Here is a 17202-nt window from a genome sequence, read left to right as displayed (position 1 = left end):
TCAAGGGGCACATATGGGCTTTGAAGTGAACATCAGGTTCCAATGTGCTCTGCATCCTGGATGACTGATTGGCTTAATTCAGGTGGGCCAGGACATTCAGTGGTGGCTGATAAGCAGCTCTCCGTTCCCCACCCAGACTTGACATTTTTGACAGATGCACCACTACTGAGTTGATCAGGGTCACTTTGGGAAGGTGGAAATCAGAGACCTTTGGTCTCCCGCAGAGAGCCTGCTCCATGTAAACCTTCTGGAGTCTTATGTGATCCCTCTGGCTCTGAATGTCTTTCTTTCATCTCTTGGGGAAGGCTGGTTCAGGTTCGCACAGTCATCAGTACTGCTAGGGGGTATTGCACCAAACAGGACAGAGTTGTGTACTAGATCATGTGACAGGAGGACCTAAGTCTTGTTGATGACTGGTCCACCAGAACATATTTCTGGCAGCCAACCAGCCTCTCAGGACCCTTGAAAACTAGAACTGATGAGCCGAACAGGCGTCAGCTGGTGAACCATGAGTGGTGTCTCCACCTTCGATGAGTGAGATGCGCTATTGTTCTGCTTTCCTTCTCTTATCTCATGACCGAGCTTACAGAACCTCTCTGGAATGCACTTCTGAGATTAAAGAAGACATTTATTGTTATTATTACTTCACCACGAGGTTCCTGAGAGACAAAAGTAGTAGATTGGAAGCACAGTTTCAAAAGTAGTCACAGCAATGAAAGCAAAATATATCAAAGTACTTCTCAGTTGCAATGTACACAGCAAATACATGTGATTATATTATAGCATAACTTTGATCATGTAAATTCTTATTTTCATGTTCTAACTGCCTACATCTCTCTTGCACTTTTCTGTAAGCAGACAAAAGTATCCAAACCCTTCTGTCAAGAACAAAAGGAACATTATTTATTTCAAAAGGCACATTTTCTAAATATGCTTTATCACATCACTCATCCCAAGACTTACACAGTCCTGATAAACAAGAAAACATGTTTCTCACAGCACCTTAAGACAGTTTAACTTCACATGCATTTTCAAACATGGTCTGCCTCGCTTCTTTAATTCTCTAAACAGCAAAAAACAATTACACTTTTAAATAGTGCACTTCCAATCTCCAATTCCGACTCTCAAAACTGAGGACTCTGCCAAAATGATCTGCTTTCCTTCTCTTATCTCATGACTGAGCTTACAGAACCTCTCTGGAATGCACTTCTGAGTTTAAAGAAGACATTCATTGTTATTATTACTTCACCACGAGGTTCCTGAGAGACAAAATTAGTAGATTGGAAGCACAGTTTCAAAAGTAGTCGCATCAATGAAAGCAAAATATATCAAAGTACTTCTCAGTTGCAATGTACACAGCAAATACATGTGATTATATTATAGCATAACATCAAAGCACAGCATAAAAGTCAAAATTGCATCACCGTAGGGCAAGGCTGTAGGGCCTATAACTCAGCTTCATCTTTCTGGGACCTGCAAGTGGATGACTCCGGTTCAACTGCGATAAAGAGATTTTCTACCCAAACGGGGGACAGGCAACTGACGTCTCCGTTCCTGTCTGAAGTCAAGATAGTTTCAATCTAATTCCCCTGTTGTCCAGAGCCAACCTTAAAAGCAAACTCAGTGTGAGAACCGAAGAAACCAGGAGAGTGGCCAGTTCTCCAAGCCTCACTCATTCTCAGACTGGATTGAGAGGTAAACACAAAATCTACACGCTCTTATCAGCCAGGGTCTGGTGTGAAAAACACAGCTTGGTCTACCATGTGGAAAAACACAGCTTGGAAAAACACAGCTCATCTCATTGTCTCAACTGCAATGTCTAACTCCATGTTAATGCCAATAGGCAGCTAACCTAAATATCAAATGTAATGTCTAATGCCATGTTAATGCCAATAGGCAGCTAACCTAAATATCAAATGTAATGTCTAATGTCATGTTAAAGCCAATAGGCAGCTAAACTGAACACAACATGTAATGTGCTACTGGTGAACATTGAGCAACTAATATGCGCAGTAGTGAAACACAAAGTCATTGGTCAAACACAATTAATAGCATCGCAGCTATGGCTCGATTTGTTGCCACCATTGAAAACATGCAGTGTCCAGAGTTTTGTGTTCTGCTCTGTCTTCCAGAACACTCACTAGAAGCTGCATTTCATCTTCAATGGGACACAGTGCTCCTGTATGCATACCTAGTGCTACCTCTCTTGCCTTGAGTTCTGCAGAAGATCAGGGTAAACCGGGTCCAAGTCATCATAATTGCCCCACACTGGGCCAGAAGAGTATGCTACATACAGAGTCTGAGCATTTACCCTCACCTCAATCTCCACCTTCATGCTTAGAGGTTAAGCAACGGCAGTTAACTGCATTCAAGTTGCTGACCAAAGTAATCCACGTCATCCTTGCAGCGAAATGCCCTCCAACAAAACCTCTTTTCTGGGAGAAATTATTGGCTTGGTGTGGTGCCTGGCATGCCAACCCTCTGCAGACAGGACTTTCAGATGTGTTGCTGTGTGCTCTTTGTTGGCTTAGTAACAAGTAACTCAGTGACAACACTTAAAGTCTGTATCAGCTCTTTACACTTTTTGTGTTTATTTTATTAGCGCTCTGTATTTAAATTATGTTTTCATGTGTTTCATCAAAGGCCTGACAGATATTCCAGCCAAAACCATTTCTTATGACACAATGGGGCATGAATTTGGTGCTGGCGTTTCTCATGCGTAAGCCTTTTGAGCAGGTGTACAGCTGCTCTCTGAGACTCATGACAATCAAAACTCTTTTCTTGATTGCGATTACCTCAATGTACACTCATTACAGCTGCCCTACCCCACCTTTTTCCTGGATAATTTCCTGCTGAGCACCTGGGAGGTTTTCGTGCCCAGGGATATGACACCCTTTCACTGCAGGCAATACATTACCTTTCCTACATTTTTTGCTCCACTTCACAAATCAAAAGAGGAGGAGAAGCTCTCTCAGCTCGGCCCTGAGAGGGCTTCTACATCAACAGAACAAAAAATCTTTGGGTGGATGATGAGCACTTTATGAGATTTGAAGAAGCAAAGCAAAGGATTGCGGTGCAAAAGAGGACCTTGTAAGGGTGGATAGTCCTCTGCATCAAGATTTGCTATGCACCGGCTAAATAAGAACCATCCTCAAAACATACAGGCTCCTTCCAACACAGCTAAGGCTGCTGCAACAGCAATGGCAAGTGGGGTACTGGTCTGGACATCTGCCAGGCCATGATGTGGGCCCCAGTGCAAACTTTCATGAAGCACCTTTTGCCTGACAGTCAGGTCTGATGAAAGGGGCACTTAATCCCCTCATTCCTGCCAGAAATTCTGGTCTGAGTCCACTCCCCACACCCTCTTCTGGTGGGTTCGGAGGTACTGCTGTGGTATCCCTTCTATAGATGAGATATCTGCTATTGAAATATCGATCAGAAGAACAGGATACTTACCTTCAGTAGCTCTCTTTTTGGTGCATACTCTAACTACAGATTCTTCAGATTCTTCATTGCTCTCCCTCTTCCTCACTGCCCTCTCCCCTTCCCATTATGTTCAGTGGACTCCTGAACATCGTAATAAGGTCCCACATTAGTATTCACCTTCAGTTTGTTATGAAGTGTTCCTTGTCTGTCTGGGGGTGCAGACAGAGAAACATAGTAAACTGATGTCAGCGCACAAGGGTGGCAATTATGTGCGATTCTGCTCCATCATTACTAAGGGTTACAGAGTTAGCGTGGAAACCCATGGTGCTACCTGTTGGCACGTGGGAGCATTGCTGAAGAATTCTCCAGATCCACTCTAGGAGTATGCGAATGGTGAAGAATCTGCAGTTAGATAGAGTATCCACTAGAAAGAGTTACCAAAAGTAAGTAACTTGTCTGATTGTATCAGTGAGGATTCTGCAGATGAATTATTTCTGTAAATGATTGAAATTGTTGTCTTTTTTATAGTGTGTGGAAGTCATTTGATATGGAACATTAGCGATGGCAGTGTGCAGCCAGGAGAGTTCCCCTGGCAGGCCAATATAAGACACTATGGACAACACAAGTGCGGAGGAGTTCTTATTTCCGAGAGATGGGTGCTAACAAGTGCTAGCTGCGTATGGTAAGTGTTCAGATTCTTACACAGTCATGATCGATGTATCCTTCATGCCCTTGAATCTTTCAGACTTTTTCCTGCAATCTTTTCTTAACAAAGATAGAATTGGATATCTATATATAGCAAGGTTTGCTAAAGTTGAAAACACTCTTTTCAAGCAAATTTTCATTTCTTCACTCAGATATGGAATTTGAGATTGACATGTCAGAGATCTGTGTCCTCACTGATTTGCTTTGCCTTTCTCGCTCAACTACTAGCCTCCCAGCATTCATCCAGTAAAAGATATTCATCTTATGGATCTAAATAAATGCATATTTTACATTCAGGACAAAGGCAGAAAGTTTGGTCTCCGCAGATAAGGCTATTGTATTATATAGTACCATTCTGCTATGTACCACCTAGCCACTACGTGATGGGATGAGCACTCACAACAAGGCCGGGCACTGCTGAGGGTTTAAATAAAGGGGGACTAATGACTCATAACTGGCCCTGACAAAACATCCCTCCAAGAGCCATTGTTTGTCTCTCTATCAGACCCATTATGTTCACAGGCCAAGACCTGCTCCCCCAAAATCTGGTGGCAAGGTTGAGCCAGCATGGAATTCCCGGGACTGTATGCACAAAGTGGCAGCCCTTGCACCACTCCAGGGAAGTGGCACACCTGTCCAAGCCTATCACTCCATGCTACCAAGCCTGTCTATCTCACAGCTGTATCTTGGCACTGAAGCGGGAGACTTCCTTGTCCCTTCTAACCAATTCCAGTCTTTGGGAGATGCTCAAATGTGGAAGTGAGGTTCCAGGTATGGGAGCCAGTCGGCACATGTTGATAAACTGCAGTAGAGGTAGTCTGGATTACATTGTTATGAGCTTGTGCTGCCAGGCCCTTTAGAGTCACATACCCCTTACCGCAAGCTGAGCCTGACTTGGTGGCCTGGGAAACGCTTGTCAGATGCAGAGTGTTGAAGAAAGGTCCATGCTGTGAGGAGATTGCACCACATCACAGCAGAGTGGACTTGCAAGGGAACAAGAAAGAGAAAAAGAAGGCTACTGACAATAAATTTAGCTTTATTTTTACTTTAACTGTGAGCACCTCACACAGGACACAGGTGGTGCACTTTTTGTGCAGCACACCACAAAATCCACACTAACCGTGAGACAGTTCATATGTTTAACCACACTGACTGGATTGAAAGCCCTACAACTTGAGTGCTTATGCTTGACCATCATATACAACGGCACATACTGTGGCAGATGAGGCCCAGGATGGAGCAAGTGGTCCAAGCCCACCATGTCAACACCTCAGCAGCGTCATATATGGCCAGCATAGCACCAAGTTGGAAGACATGAGTAGGCATGCTGAACATCTACTACTTGTGAGTCCCTTGTGAAACAGACAGCATTGTGAAACACTCATTCCAACTGCTCTTTGCCCAGAATGGGGCCATAAGCAGGACCACTGAAATTATGCAGTTCTGCAACCAATGCGTTTCCTGCAAAATAAGTTCAACTGGGCTGGGGGCTGTGCTGTATCAGTAACAGTTCAAGGGCTCATGGGTGCCCAACACCTTTGTTAACAGAACACTAACAGACATCAAAGCCCACTATTTGCAGACAGAGAATGAGGCCCTAGCAATTAAGAGGGAATGCATGCACTTGCACACTTATGCCTGTACATCTATGGTTGCGGTGTTACCATGACCATGGATAACAAACTCCTTGCCCATCTTCTTAAGAGATCATCTCAACACCCTCATCCAGGAATAGAGAGTTGCGTAATATAACTCCGGAAGTATTTCTTCACAGTCTCCTACATGCCAGGCAGTGACATCACCCCAAACTCAATTTCAAGACACTCTGCTGTCCACGATATCAATGTGAGCTGACAGGCAAGTTACACAGAGCCAATTTATAGTCCAGTCTGCATTTTATCTCGCATTGATAATTGAAGATGTCACCTAAGCAACCAATTACCATGAATGCTTACAAATTACACACCAAACCGAGTGAGAAGAGATGGAATATCTTCCTAGCGAACTTCAAGTCCTGAGATGCCCAATGCCAAATGACACTCATAATGCTGTGGCAGGTGAGATCCAAACTGAGTACCATGAATGATTGGCTGGAAATAGGGCCCTTTAAGCCCTGGTGACCATGCTGGCCCACCAAGGGTGCCAGTGGAGGGCCAAGACTAAGGGAGAAACTCTGAATCCAGAACATGGACAGCTAGTCGAGACTAGCCAATGTGTGCCAATTCTGCAAAGTTACAGCCAGAGAAAAAGATCCTGTTCTACTCATCTCTAAAGACCTTAGTGAAGAATAGCGATCCAATGTAAGTGCAGACTTCTGCTTTCTTCACAATGGAAGACAATTACTGGTTATTCTGGTTATGATCGATTTGCAAGAAGTATTCAGTCACTGAGATTGTCACATCTACTGCCTTTGAGCATGCAAGGCCTTAACTGGAGATCACTGCTGCATACAGCACACTGTGGAAAGTCATAATGGACAACGGTCTACCATTTGAAGACACTGAGTTCCAGAGTGACCTAAAATGCTTTGGGGCTGTTCACCAAAAGCTTACGCCCTAACGGGCTCAAACAATGGGGATATAGAGTAGTTCATAAGAACCAAAAACAAAACCTTCTATATAGCAGGGCCCTTCTGATCATGTGGCAGGGGAGGGCCAAATTGCGGCAGGGTTAAGTAAATTATGCGGAAGGAAAAGGCAAAATATGCAGAGTAATGTGGTACATTTTGTGATAGTAATACTTCATTATTTTGTCATTTTAAAACTTCCTAACACTGTCTGGGCATTGGTTGGACCACATTAGCACCAGTTTAACACCCAAATATAGCAATAAGGAACAGAAAGGTGACCAGTCATCCTTTTCAAAGGGCCTTCCACTGCACAGCAACATGTGTTGCTACATTTTTAGTAACTTTTGAACAGTTTGAGCTAGTTTTTGTGTTTTTTGTTAAAATCTGCAGATTATACGGCAGATGGTGGAATATGTGGCAAATGTGCCAAATCTGTTATTATGCGTAAATTGCTACAGCCATACAATTGCATAATTCCAGTGACCCTGGTATATAGGTATAGAATAACAAGAGGACATGAAGAGCTTGATGCACAGCTCAGAATATATTGCAATACTCCTCACTGCACCTCTCAGTGTGTGCCGGCTTCCCTGCTCATTGGGGGAACCTCTAAAACACTGTTCTGTTGGCATTCCGGTGGCAACTTTAAAACACTCTATGGAAAGGGCCCATTGATGGTCACAGTAGTAAAGGCAACTGTGATATGTGCCTGAGTCAGTAACTAAGAGCACCTCACTAAAAAAAACAAGATTGCCAAGCCTCAAGAGGCTCCATTTCATATGGAGTAGCAACCCCAGGATGAAAATCCAGATGAATGTTCTGAACCACTGTCATCACAGATAAACTTGCCAGAGTCACCAGCAGGAGCGGTCCACTGGGAAAAGCCCTGAGCTAAAGGCACGATTGAAAGTGGTAATCAATGGCGGCTGGTAATTTTAGGAGGGAGGGGGGTGGGCGGGAAGCACACACACTCATTCATTCACACATGTGCGCACATCCATTCACAACACTCATCAACATTCAAACATACACGCACGCACCAAACATTCATTTAAAAAAAACACACACACACTTACCTTCAGCTCGGAGGTCCCAGGAGGGTTGGGACTGCTGCCTTACCTCACTGGCTGACCCTAGGTCAGCCAGTAAGGGAAGGCAGCAGTCCCAACTTCATCACAGAGTGGGATAGGGTCAGTGAGACAGCTGAACCCATCCCACTCTGTTACGAGGTGTCACTGATCGACACTCGCCCTGGGGGCTTTGGGCGCTTCAGGGCTTAAACCTGAAGCGCCCAGGTCAGAGTCAATGGGTGACGCTTCCTCTAGTCACCGAGGGGAAGGGCCTTGAGGCACCTTTGCTGAGCCGAGGAAGTTACGCCCATAGGAGCAGGGACCTCTTCAGCCCAGCAAAGTTCAGCTCAGGCAGCCCAGAGTCTGTACAAATCGAGCATGTCTCGCTCCTGACTTCCTGAGCTGAACATGAAGAGTGTCTGTCAGGCTGACCTTTGCTCAGCCTGACAGGCACTGTTCCTGGGGGGCAAAAGGTGGGGGGGTGTGGCACCTCTGCTCTAAAGAACGGGCCACGGCTGGTGGTAATACCTCACCGCAAGGACGTCAGAGGTACAAACTCCTTCCGGAGCCCATGCCAAGTCAGAGATTCAAGGACTACGGCCCAGATTTATAGTTTTTGGTGCAAAACTGCACCAGTGCAGTTTTGCGTAAAAACATTACCCCCGGCTTGGGTCATTCTCAGACGCATGCTGGGCATCTTATTTATAGAATGGTGCAAGCCGGCGGTAAGGCCTGGATAGCGTCCTGAAAAACTATGCTAACTGGGAGGGTGGGTGGCGGTAGGGAAGGAGGAGGTTGTGCCTCAAAAAATGACGCTTGCCTGGTTAGAGGCAAAAAAAAAATCCTCTAACCAGACTAGCACCATTTGGTGGCGCACAACCACCAAAAACGTGACTCGTGTCTTAGGAAAGACAGGAGTCATGACCACCACCCCAATGGCCAGCACAGGGGACACGTCTCCCCTGGGCATGGCCATTGCACCCTGTGCCAAGTCAGGGCCCCCGATGGCACTTTAAAAATAATTAAAGCATACTTACTTATACTTACCCTACTTACCTGGGATGGGGACCCCCATCCTGTGGTGTTCCTCTGGTGTGGGTGGGGGTGTTACTGGGGCTTGGGATGGGCACCTGTGGACCCATTCCTTGTTGTCTGACCATGGAAATGGCTCCACAGGTCCCCTAACCCCTGGTCGTACCCAGGCATTAAATAATGGTGCTAAGCAAGCTTACCACCATTATTTAGGCCCGCCTCCCACCGGGGCATCACTTTAGCATGAGGGATAAATATGAAGCTATGGGGATAGCACCATTTTTTGGATGGGAACGCCTACCTTGCATCTCATTGACGCAAGATAGGTTCACGCATCCAAAAAATGGTGCAAACTCCTATATTTTGACGTTAGACGTGTCTAATGTTAAAATATAAATGTGGATTGCACCAAATTTGCGTCCAAAAATGACGCAAATTTACCACAAACAGAGTATAAATATGCCCCTATGTGTGGTGGCTGAATAGACACTCCTTGATGAACAGGTTGACCCCATTAGTTAAGCTAGAGAGGGATTTAGTGTTCAGTCCAAACACTGCGTAGCTATGTGTCAGCACTCACATCAAGGTGGGGCATGACAGAGGGCTTAAAATAAAGATTAGACCCCTCTGTGACCAGTGGCGGCCGGCAGCTTTGGGAGGAGGGCGGGCGGGGCACACACACAAACACACACACACAGACTCAATCTTTCACACACAGACAGGCATGCACGCACGCTCATCCATTAACAACACTCATTCCATTCAAACATGCACTCACGCACCAAACATTCATTTTACAAATTCACACACATTCATTCTTCCACACACACACACACACGCACGCACGCACTCACATCCATTAACAACACTCATTCCATTCAAACATGCATGCACGCACCAAACATTCATTTTACAAGATCACACACATTCATTCTTTCACACACACACATGCATGCACGCACGCACATCCATTAACAACACTCATAACACTCAAACATGCACGCGTGCACCAAACATTCAATGTAAAACATAACACACATACATACACACACACACACACACACACACTTACCTTTAGCCTCCAGGTCCCAGGAGGGTTGAGACTGCTGCCTTCCCTCATTGGCTGACCTTAGGTCAGCCAATGAGGGAAGGCAGCAGTCCCAGCCTCGTCACAGAATGGGATGGGGTCAGTGAGACTACTGACCCCACCCCACTCTGTGACGAAGTGTCACTGATTGACACTCGCCCTGGGCACTTCAGGGCTTAAACCTGATGCGCCCAGGGAGAGTGTCAATGGGTGACGCTTTCCTTGTCACCCAGGGGAGGTCCTCGAGGCACCTTTGCTGGGCTGAGGAGGTCACGCCCATAGGGGTCGTGATCTCCTCAGCCCAGCAAAGTTCAGCTCAGGCAGCCAGGAGTCTGCGCAAATCGCGCATGGCTCACTCCTGGCTGCCTGACCTGAACATGAAGAGTGTCTGTCAGGCTGACCTTTGTTCAGCCTGACAGACACTCTTCATGGGGTGGGGGGGCGTGGCCCCTCCGCCCTAAAGGACTGGCCGCCACTGTCTGTGACCCCTTATGTTCCACACCAGCGCCCTAGCACACTCCCATATTTCCCCTACCTCAACCTGCCTCACTACATTGTGGTTAAATATTTGTGCTGCATATTCTCCAGTTCAGAATCCTCTCATTATTCATGAACGTTAGAAATTCTTTATCAAGAGTTCTTGAAAGACATTTTCAAGCAATGTTTAAAAAATAGTTTCTTAGAAAAGTCGCATGCAGAACTCCATTTCATCTCAATTTATGTGCTCACATTTTTTAATTCTTTAGAACTACTGGATACTCATTCGTGTTTTTTAGCCGTTTTTGTTATTTTTCATTATTTTTCATGTATGTCATTAGTATATTTTTTATTTGTTCCTACTTCCCTTTTAATTTTCTCCATTGCCACTTGTATTTTAAGCTGTAACTCTAAATTTAACACATTTTTTCTTCTTGCGGTGAAGGGAACTCATTTTCACAAGGAAGTTCTGCTGTTTCAGGGCTTAGAGACTGATACACAGGCTTCATTACTGCTGCTAGGTTGACAGCACTAGCCCTCATAAGCATACCCCAGTGTTCTTTTGCCAAAAAGGCTGATTTGGTACGAGAATGGTGGCATAAACTAGATAAACATGGGCCAGGCGCATGTCATCTTAGTGGCAGTGAATTGGGCAAGGAGAGTATCGTAATCGGAACTCCTGGGCATGAGCATCTGTCCTTCAATCAGTAGCAGGGCTTTAAACTCAAGTTTGCACAATCTGCACCTCTGGGCATGGAGACTGAACGGCGACAGATGCATTCCACCTTCCTATTGACATCATCTTATCAGTGAGGCGCCCCTTTACAAAATCAGTATATGGCAACTGTTTGGACTGATTTGTGACCTGGTGCAGCTCCCATCAAATTCATCAACTACAAACCCAGGGCCAGATTTAAGAAAAGTGGCGCTACATTCCATGTAGCGCCTCTTTTCTTGTGGCCCCTTGCGCCCCCCCTTCCCCCTGCATGTGTGCACTGTATTTAAAATACGGCGTCCCATGGTGCAGGGTAGGGGGCAATAGCGTCAGAATTTCTGACTCTATTGATGTACTGTTCAGTGTTTGAGCCACAATTTTGGCGCTAACCCTGAATATTACACAGGGGCCCAGTGAAAACAATAGCATGCCCCCTTTTAACGCAAGCTCTGAGCAAGCATTAAAAATGCCGGAAAAAATGATGCAAAGAAATTGCTTAGATTTCTTTGTGCTCTTTCTGTGCCCCCCCCATGGGGGAACGTCCCCATTGCATTCATTATGCCTGATGCATGCATTATGTGACGTAAGGGGTTACGTAGTGGTGCAATGCATGCATTGCACCACTTTGTAAATATGGGGCAGATTTATGGAAAGTGGTGCTGCACAGTGTGCAGCGCCACTTTCCCTGTGCCCCTTAGCACCCCCCTACTTCCGCCATGTGTATGCCGTATTTAAAATACGGCGCACCATGGCGCAGGGTAGGGGGCAATAGCGTAATCTTTCATGACACTTTTGATGTACTCTGCAGGAGTAGTTCCAAAATATTGGTGCTACTCCTGCAGAGTACATAGGGGCCCATTTTAGATAATGGAAGCCCCCTTTGAACGCCTGCTCTGAGCAGGGGTTAAAAGTGCAGAACAAAATGATGCAAGGAAATCTCATAGATTTCAGTGCACAATTTTTTCAGCCCCCTAATGGGGGAACGCCCTTTTTGCATGCATTATGCCTGACACAATCATAATGTAGCGCAAAGGGTTACAGAGTGGGGCAATGCATGCATTGTGCCACGCTGTAAATACAGCGCGGGGATTTCAGGCTCATTAGGCCACATTAAGGTAAAAAATAATTACACTAATGTAGCACTAGGGAATTATAAATATGCCCCATGGTGCCAGATGGTGCTAGGCACTCTTAAATCTGGGCCCAAGTTGTTGAAGAATTGTTGTTAGTTTTGTCCCTGGTCCAGCAAGGATTTACTTTGGGTACTGTCAAAAGTTATTCGTCAGCTCTTTCAGCTTCTTTGTGTTTGCCTGATCAGCCTTCTTTATTTGTCACCTGCTATGATGAGATTTTTAAAAGGTTTAGAACACTTGTTTCTGCCAAAACCTTTTGTGATGCAACATTGGGGACATGAACTTAGTCCTCACCTTTTTGATGTGCACCCCTTTTGAGCCACTGCACAGCTCTCCATTAAAACTCTTGACATTGAAGACATCTTTCTCCTTGCCATAACATCGGGTCAGCTTCTGACCGAGCTGTAGGCACGCTCTGTCAATCCACTGTATGTTTCTACCGAAAGTGGTCAGTAAATTCCCTGTTGGGCAGACTGTCACCCTTCTGACATTCTTTGCTCTGCCTCATCCCTCGAAGGAGGAGCAGAGACTTAATTACTTGCATCCCAAAAGAGCACAGAGTTTTACATGAATCATACCAGGGAACATCGTGTGACTGATCAGCTCTTTGTGGTTTTCTTTGATGCAAACAAAGGCAACAACACAAAAACAGTCCATCTATTGTGGGATTATTTCTTAATTAAAAAATAGACCCCCTAGAACACTTACAGGCTCATTCCACCAGGACCAAGGTTGTTAACACTACACTGACACATGGAGAACCTGTTCTGTGAGGAAAGTCAGTTCGCACACACAAAGCACTAATGCACGGACATGCAGGTCCATTGAGAAAGCAATTTTGCCCACTTGGTCCTCCTGGACTTTTTGGTCTGAGTTAGTTCACAGACCCACACCTGGGGACGTACCACCAGGGCATCTATTCACAATGTGAGGAATCCGTAGTTAGAAGTATCCATCAGAAGGACAGGTTACTTACCTCCAGTAACAATCTTTCTGGTAGAGGCCTTACCTAAACAGAATCCTCACTGACCCTTTCATCTCCCTGTTTAGTTATCTGGACTCTTACCATCAAAAAGGTCCCAATATCGAGATCTGCACATGGGCCATGACAATCTGCTGATACGCTCTCCATCCGAGGGTGCAGAAGGCCTAGAAAGCAACTGACATAAATGCACATGAGGTGCGCTTATATGTGGTTCAGCTCATCACTTCCAGGGTGGAATGGCATGGAGCCATCTACCGACACAGCAGTGGTGCTTTAAAGTTTCTAATCCAGTGTGACCCTTGTGGAAAATTCACAAGGTGAGGAATCTGGATTTAGATAGAGTAGCCACCAAAAAGAGCATTAACAAAGGTTAGTAAATTGTGCCCAGAGGCTGACTTTTTCAGAGACCTTGTATTTAACAGTGGTTTAAATCCTTGCAGTGACCCAAACAACCTGCATAGATCAGTGAGGAACCATTGGTGCGACCTTAGTTGTATTGGCTTGTTGCAGCTCCAGAGCATCACACCACCGTTGGCAACTGCCCAGGTTATCCTCAAAAATAGAATATGATGTGAGGCAATTTGGGTTTTAGAATCAATTTAGCTAAACAGCAGTCACTGCAGAAATTGCAAATAACTTGCTACAGCAAGTTGTTAAAACTCTACTGCAATAAAAAGGGTCCACTCAGGAAATAAAAACCAAGAAAGGAAAAATCTAGGGGTTTATTCCAAGTACTTTCAAGTACAAATGAAGGAAGAGATTAAACATGTACTCCTTTCTGCATTTGAGTAACGCATTTCTAAAGACAGAGAGGCACTTTGGCTATCTTGCAGACTGCAAGTCAATCGCCCCTGGCACCATAGCAGCATAGTCAGTCTTACCTGCAAGTAAGACCATCTTCTCTACAAGGCTTCGTGCACTGTTGGCAAGGCAATCCTGTTTGACTGCATGCCCCATGGCAACAACCAGCACTACACACAACAGATTATTTTGGCAGTGGCCAAACACCAACTAGAACGCAAGATGTAAAACCTGTGAACGTATTACAGACAGGGTGCAGTGTCCCTTTCTCATGACTTCAAGCAGCTGTCCGCGCAGCACATTCAGTGAAATATGGAGAGGCTGTTTCAAAGCAGCTCTGTGTTTCTCTGTGCAGGCGGCAACCCGTCTGCCCTTTCAACAGTGGTCAGAGATCCCCCTGCATGCAGGTAAAGAGAATGACAACAGCTGCCTGCAGGGAGATGCCAGGGGATGTCCATTGGACACCTTTCCCCTCTAGAGGGCTGTAGTCAGGGACCTACCTTTTTTGTGGTGCACTGTCAGTGCTCCTCCTAAGCCCCTGTTTGCTTCTGAGCCGATGTCCATAACACAGTGCTTGCGCACAGGCAGAGCGATTCACTAATTTGCCTGAGGTCGCACCTCCCCATGTAAATGAGAGAACACCCTCTGCGCTAAGTGTATTACAGAACAGGTTGCTCATGGCAACTATTTGCACCAAACTTAAAAATAATAAACTCCAGGTTGAGCAGTCTGACTAGAAGTTTCCCACAATACACATAGTCGAATTGCATTTCTTTGTCTTTGGAAACCATGTTCCCTTCTTGTCTAAAAAGGCCTTAGCAGTGTAAATAGCTGTGACCATCTGCCTGGGTTGAACATCTGGCTGGCTGAGCTTTGTACTAATATGGCTACTGTTTTATATGAATAACCAAAAAGCCATAACTTCCCTCCATTAAGAAAAATTGAAAAGAGGAAATAAACACATACGGAAAATTGTATGTGATTTCTTTTAATGGATAAGCACGTTACCTTCTGCATGTCTGTAAAATGTGTCACCTCCTGTTAGAAATGGGGTCTCTAGTTGGCAGAGGTATACACCCTTGTCCAAATAGGGACCGCCATCCTAGTCAGGGTAAGCCACAACACAATCCAAATTATCACAGGCCCATCCTCTGGTAGCTTGGCACTGAGCAGTCAGGGTTAACTTCGAAGGCAATATGTAAATTATTTGTGCAATAAATCATACAGTAACACAGTGAAAACACCACAGAAATACACCACACAGGTTTAGAAAAAAAGATACAATTTATCTGAATAAAATAAGGTAAAAGTGACAAAGATCCAATAAGCACAAGTTGAAATATCACTTTTAAAAGATTTAAGAGTCTCAATCCTTAGAAATCAACAGTTGTTTCTTCATTACACACAGTACCTGGGATGTGTCAAAAATAACGATGCACAGAAACCGCAGAGGAAGAGATGCATGGAAAAATAAGGTGTTGCGTTGGATTTTCCGGTGCGGCACAGACGATGCGTTCTTTCTTTCCACGCTGCAACGGTTTGTGTCGATTTTCGGCGTGCTGTCTTGGTTCCTGTTAGACTTTTCATCCTTGGCGTGGTCTCCCTTAACTTTTTGCCTCTGTTCCCCAGGTTGTTGATGTGTGCTGGACTCTAATTTTGCTGTTTTTGTTACTCTGGGCACTTTACCACTGATAACCAGTGCTAAAGTGCAAGTGCTCTTTTACAAAATGTGTATGTAATTGGCTTATTAATGATTGGCATCTTTGATTTGCTAGTAAGTCCCTAGTAAAGTGCACTGGAGGTGCAAGGGCCTATAAATCAAATGCTACTAGTGGGCCTGAAGCACTGGTTGTGCCACCCACATAAGTAGCTCTGTAATCGTGTCTCAGACCTGCCATTGCAGTGTCTGTGTGTGCAGTTTTAACTGTAAATTCGACTTGGCAAGTGTACCTACTTGCCAGGCCTAAACCTTCCCTTTTCTTACATGTCAGACACCCCTAAGGTAGGCCCTAGGTAGCCCCGTGGGCAGGGTGCAGTGTATGGTTAAGGTAGGACATATGTGTTTTATATGTCCTGACAGCAAAATATTGCTAAATTTGTTTTTCACTGTTGCAAGGCCTGTCCCTCTCATAGGTTAACATAGGGGCTACCTTTAAATCTGATTAAAGTGTAGATTCCCTTTGGGAGCGGATGGACATGTGGAGTTTGGGGTCTCCTAGCTCACAATTTAAAATACATCTTTTAGTGAAGTTGATTTTCAGTTTGTGTGTTTGAAAATGCCACTTTTAGAAAAGTGAGCATTTTCTTGCCCATACCATTTCTGTGACTCTGCCTGTTTGTGGATTCCCTGTCTGGGTAAGTTTGACAGTTGGGTTGGTTGCACCTCACACTAGACAGTGACACAGAGGGAGCTGGGGTGTAGTCTGCATTTCCTGATGAGCCATCTGTGCTAGGAGGGAGGGGAGGAGTGGTCACTCACACCTGAAAGGGGTGTGCCTGCCCTCACACAATGCAGTCTCCAACCCCCTGGTGAGTGTCTGGGGCCTGGCCTGGGCAAGGCAGGATTTCACATTCAAAAGAGACTTTACTTTGAAGTAGGCCTACTTCAACGGAGAAATTGGATATAAGAAGGGCACCCAAAACCACAGACTTTAGAAAAACACTTCTGGAACCAAGAGGAACCTCTGCCTGGAGAAGAGCTGAATAGCTGAGGAAGAAGAGCTGCCCTGCCTGTGACTGTGCTTTGTGGAGCTATCCTGCAGTTGCTGCTTCTGACAGAGTAAGAGGGCAAAGACTGGACTTTGTGTGCCTTCCATCTTGAGAAGAAATCTCCAAGGGCTTGATTTAGAGCTTGCCTCCTGTTGTTTGAAGTATCAGGGACAGCAAAGACTTCTCTCTGCCAACACCTGGAGTCTCTGCTGAGACCCCTACTCTGCCCTGTGGTGCCCATCCAGTTCCTGGGGGCCTGAAAGGAGAAGCTGGTAGAACAAAAAGAGGAAATTGACGCACAGATTCCGTGCGGGGAAAATGTTGACGCAACCTCCGGGAAAATCGACGCGCCGCCTGCTTCGCGGCTTAAATCGACGGTCGCCTGCAACGCGACTGGAGAATCGATGCCCGCGGCTGGAGAAACGACACGCTGCATTGCTGACGGAGGTTGGGAGATCGCACCCCGTGCTGCGTGGTTTTCGGATCATCGTGC

General features: G+C 45.5%; 1 protein-coding gene across 4 annotated transcripts in view; it reads left to right on the top strand.

Annotated features, from left to right (window-relative positions):
• The window catches only part of LOC138304315 (transmembrane protease serine 9-like), a 1357906-nt gene that overhangs the window by 436901 nt on the left and 903803 nt on the right, over positions 1 to 17202 (top strand). For all 4 annotated transcript variants that reach the window (XM_069244270.1, XM_069244271.1, XM_069244272.1 and 1 more), the window contains one exon: positions 3955 to 4108. In XM_069244270.1, coding sequence (XP_069100371.1) covers positions 3955 to 4108 — 154 coding nt within the window. The remainder of the gene's footprint in view (positions 1 to 3954; positions 4109 to 17202) is intronic.

Source organism: Pleurodeles waltl, chromosome 7 (genome assembly GCF_031143425.1).
Source record: "Pleurodeles waltl isolate 20211129_DDA chromosome 7, aPleWal1.hap1.20221129, whole genome shotgun sequence".
Classification (NCBI taxonomy): Eukaryota; Metazoa; Chordata; class Amphibia; order Caudata; family Salamandridae; genus Pleurodeles; species Pleurodeles waltl.
This window is presented reverse-complemented; position numbering and strand designations above follow the sequence as displayed.